The following is a 3,989-nucleotide window of genomic DNA, read 5'->3' as shown; positions in this document are numbered from 1 at the left end:
TATATATATATATATATATATATATATATATATACTACTACTATAGTAGTAGTATAGTAGTACTATATATATATATATATATATATATATATAGTATATATATATACTTACACGTACATACACACACACAAACATATATATATATATATATATATATATATTTATATTTATATTTATATTTCTTTTTATATATACACATACACACTCACATACGTATATATATCAATAAAACTATATATATTAATAAGTACTATTATGTATATATATATATATATATTATTATATATGTATATAAACATTATATATATATATATATTTATATTTATATGTATATATATATATATATATATATATATATATGTATATATATAAATATCTATCTATATATATATATATATATATATATACATATATCAATGTATGTGTATATATTTACACACACACACTGTATATATTTATATATATTTACTTATATCTATGTATATATCTATATCTATATCTATATATATATATATATATATATATATATATGTAGATATATATGTATATATATATATGTGTGTGTGTGTATTTATGTGTATATATACATATGGATATATTAATTTATTCTGATATATTTAATTGAATAATATGCAGCGATACCGACGACTGTTCCTTGTCAAGGAGACAATGTGCCAAGAAAAAACCTTTGATATGTCACTATGGGGTTTGCGCAATACAGTTTATCTCGTCAGCCAAGAACAACACTTCTACTGTGTGGCACCTGTTTCGAACGGACCAAGATTAACCGCGACTGCTTTACTTGCATATTAGGTATATGCATCTATAGGTTGTATAGGTACACATAACAAATATAAATAAATACGCTATTTGGCATCAGCTTCTTTGAGCTAAAATATCTGCCATCATTTGCTTCCTGGCCTGCAATTGTTCCCCATGGAGGTGGCCCAGATGCAAGTCAGTGTTGCCCTGGCTCTCCTCGTGGACCTTCATGTCCAATAGTTTGAACCTTAGCAGTTCCTCTAGGATCTCCATCTTGCACGGCTGCCTCTTGGGTTTCTTAAACACACGATGTTTCTCCTTGAACGATTTCCTATCGTACTGTTTCGATCCAAAGGCATCCACAACCCTGACATTGCGGTCGAATGAAACACGTTGTCTAGCCATTTGGCCGTAAACAAACTGGCTATTATGATGTAAGTTGGGTAGGCTTCCGAAGGGAGCCCCCTGCGATGGCATGTTAAAGTACATATCCGTACTCGAAGGGGATACAGCCATCGGCGAGGTCCCACTACCATTCATCATCATTGCCGATGAAGGGCGTTGGTTGGGCACAGTTAATGGCATATAATCCATACTCCTAGCTACCGTTTGTGTTTGCCTAGTAGCTGGCTGGTTTGCTGACAGCGTATCCACGTATGGTGTCAGCAGATCCAGGCTCATCTGAGATAGCCTAGGGACTGATTTTTTACGCCTCGGCTGGATCATCGCTGCCACAGTCTGCGCGTTAAGGTTGGATTGCATACTCGTATTCCGTGTCAAGGGCGAATGTCTAGGTGCAGCGTGAGCAGGGCTACTGGCCGCGGACATTCGTCGAGAAGCTTGGGTTGTATTCCCCCGGGGAAAGTATACATTGCCTGAGGCTTGGTTGTATGGAGGTGTTGATGTTGGTAGTGGGCTGAGTGTGGGTTTAGGTGTCGGGCTATGTGTAGGGCTATGTGTAGATGTTAGTATAGGACTACGTGTACTCAACTGTAAGTTGTCAACACTTTGCGGTACAATAAACCGCGATTGTGGCTGTTTGCGCATCTCACTGGCCCTTGCGCCAGACTGAGGTGAGTTTTGAGAGAACAGCTGAGTGGAGGAGTGTGACTGTATCACAAGCGAGTTAGGTCTCCGACTGGCAGGCACAGGATCTACAGGTTCACTGGTACAGTAGTGAGATGTAGGTCTGCTGGGACTTCCAACCGAGATAATTCGAGACTGTACGCCCTTATGCAAAGTATTAAATTCCGATTCATTTGCTGCTTGGAATGTGTGGTTCTTAAGAATTCCATTGGCATTCGCCTTGTCGTTACTTGTCTGGTTGACTAGGATCCCGTTGGGAATGCCCTTTACATTATCGCTCGACAGACTCTCACCCTTTCTCAACGCAGACTCGACGCTAGATTCGGGTGCATTAGAGATCGGACCGGTACTGACGACGGTATTGCGGGTGACTGAGGTATCGGTCCCATAACCGCTTTGTGACCGTTGCCGGGCGAAGGTTTGTCGGAGGTGTAGCTGTGGACTGGACCGAGTTGCTGGCGAGGGGTGCGACCGGATATTCGGAATAGCCGGTTTGCTACTGTACGTCTGCTGGCGTACTTGACTATGGTCTGATGGTATACTCCCCATATCGGATACACTACCCACGTCTGAGCCGAGAGATAAGTTACGGCGAAGTGGCCGATGCTGGGAATTTACGTCCGAATTAGTATCGCTGCTCTGCAAGTTTTGGTCGCTCTGGCATCCTTTCAGGCTAGTTTCCCATGTGTACAAGTCACTACTCGGCTTGACTGAAGAACGCGGTGTAGCCATACGAGTTGCTTGTATACTACAATTCAAGTCGCGCGTTTCCAGTCCATTTAACTTGTGCGCCGCATACTTATCTATATCGAGTTCGGCCTGTGCTATGGCCGTATCATCATCCAAGGACTGTGCGGATGGAGCCTTTCCCAACGTATTGTACGTGCTTCCTTTTTTCTGTTTCCTCTTAGAATCCAGAAGGAAATTCCCCAGCTTGTCTAAAGATTTACCCAGAGAATGCTTGGCGAGTAAGTCGTCCGCGTGGTCTATGAGCGACATACGCTTCGAATCCGCATTTGTGTTCGTGTTTGGATTTGTAGTTGGAATAGTCGCATCTGCTGCGTGTACTGTTGCAAGTGCAGACCCTCTAATTTTGCTCTGCTCGGGATCGTTCTGCACAACGGGCCCCGCTCCGCTGCCGTCCGTATGAATCGAGTGTTCATCGTTCTCGAACGGTTTTGCAGTCTTATCTGCATCGAACCCTGTGCTTGTCTCGATTCGAGCTTGATTTACTGTTGTGAATTTCTTTCGCCTTAAAAATTGGGATGGGTTCAAACATTCGTCAGATAGGTCGATGGGTGGCTTACTATCCACACAATCAGTCGGTGACGCTGATGGCACGTCACAAGGCGGTGCGAGCACACCTATTTCAGCGGCTAATATAGCACTCTGTCTGCGCCTCTGTACAACTACCTTGCGAGACTTGGGAGTTTTAATACTCGATCTGTCCTTGAGTGGTGCGGTCTGTGCGATTGGGGTACTGCCCCCAGACTGAAAGCTGTCCCCGTACACTGGTTCACTAACCGTGACTGAATCGTCAATGTCGCCATCGTATCCTTTCAGTTTTCCCGTTGTAAAGAGAGACGTCGCAGGAGGTCTGCACGGTTGTGAAGAACGCTCATATGATAGTGAATCCTTCAAGGTGGTGCGAACACTAACTATTTTTCTAGCCATTGGTATTGCGTTTGTTGTTCTTCGAATGTTTACACCCCCAGGAAGATGAGTACTAGAAAGGAAGATGAGTACTAGATTTGAACACAAACACAACTCGGTCGGCATATGATACTTTAGTCAGCTATCAGAAACAACATAATAACAAACAACCTATCACTAGCACCAACAAGCCATAATAAAGATAGGCGACAAGTCAGGTATTGAAGTCTAAAATTAGGGTTGCTAACTTACTAGAGCCAACATATGGCGCCTTGACGTGATATTTTACATAAATACATCACGAGTATTTATAGCACTGCTTCAGTGCTTCCGCCTTTGTTATTGCTTTTTTGTTGAAAAACAATATGTACAAATTTTAAAAGGCTATGAAATAATTCAATTTAAAAAAAATGGCTTTTAAAAAAAAGAGGGGGGATTTTTACTATAGAGGCTCACCTAGAGCCTCAGAGGCACGTTTAAAATAAAAG

At 41.7% G+C, this 3,989-nt stretch overlaps 1 protein-coding gene across 1 annotated transcript; it reads right to left on the bottom strand.

Annotated features, from left to right (window-relative positions):
• Positions 1-578: 578 nt before the first annotated feature.
• On the bottom strand, positions 579-3,522 carry SARC_08027 (hypothetical protein; the record flags this gene model as incomplete). The annotated part of the gene is made up of 1 exon (XM_014298006.1): positions 579-3,522. One exon carries the CDS (start codon positions 3,520-3,522, stop codon positions 877-879), a length of 2,646 nt encoding a protein of 881 aa, XP_014153481.1. The 3' UTR covers positions 579-876.
• Between the last annotated feature and the right edge of the window lie 467 nt (positions 3,523-3,989).

Source organism: Sphaeroforma arctica (genome assembly GCF_001186125.1).
Source record: "Sphaeroforma arctica JP610 unplaced genomic scaffold supercont1.683, whole genome shotgun sequence".
NCBI lineage: Eukaryota > Ichthyosporea > Ichthyophonida > Sphaeroforma > Sphaeroforma arctica.
Note: the sequence above shows the minus strand (reverse complement) of the source record. Positions and strands in the feature narration are given on the sequence as shown.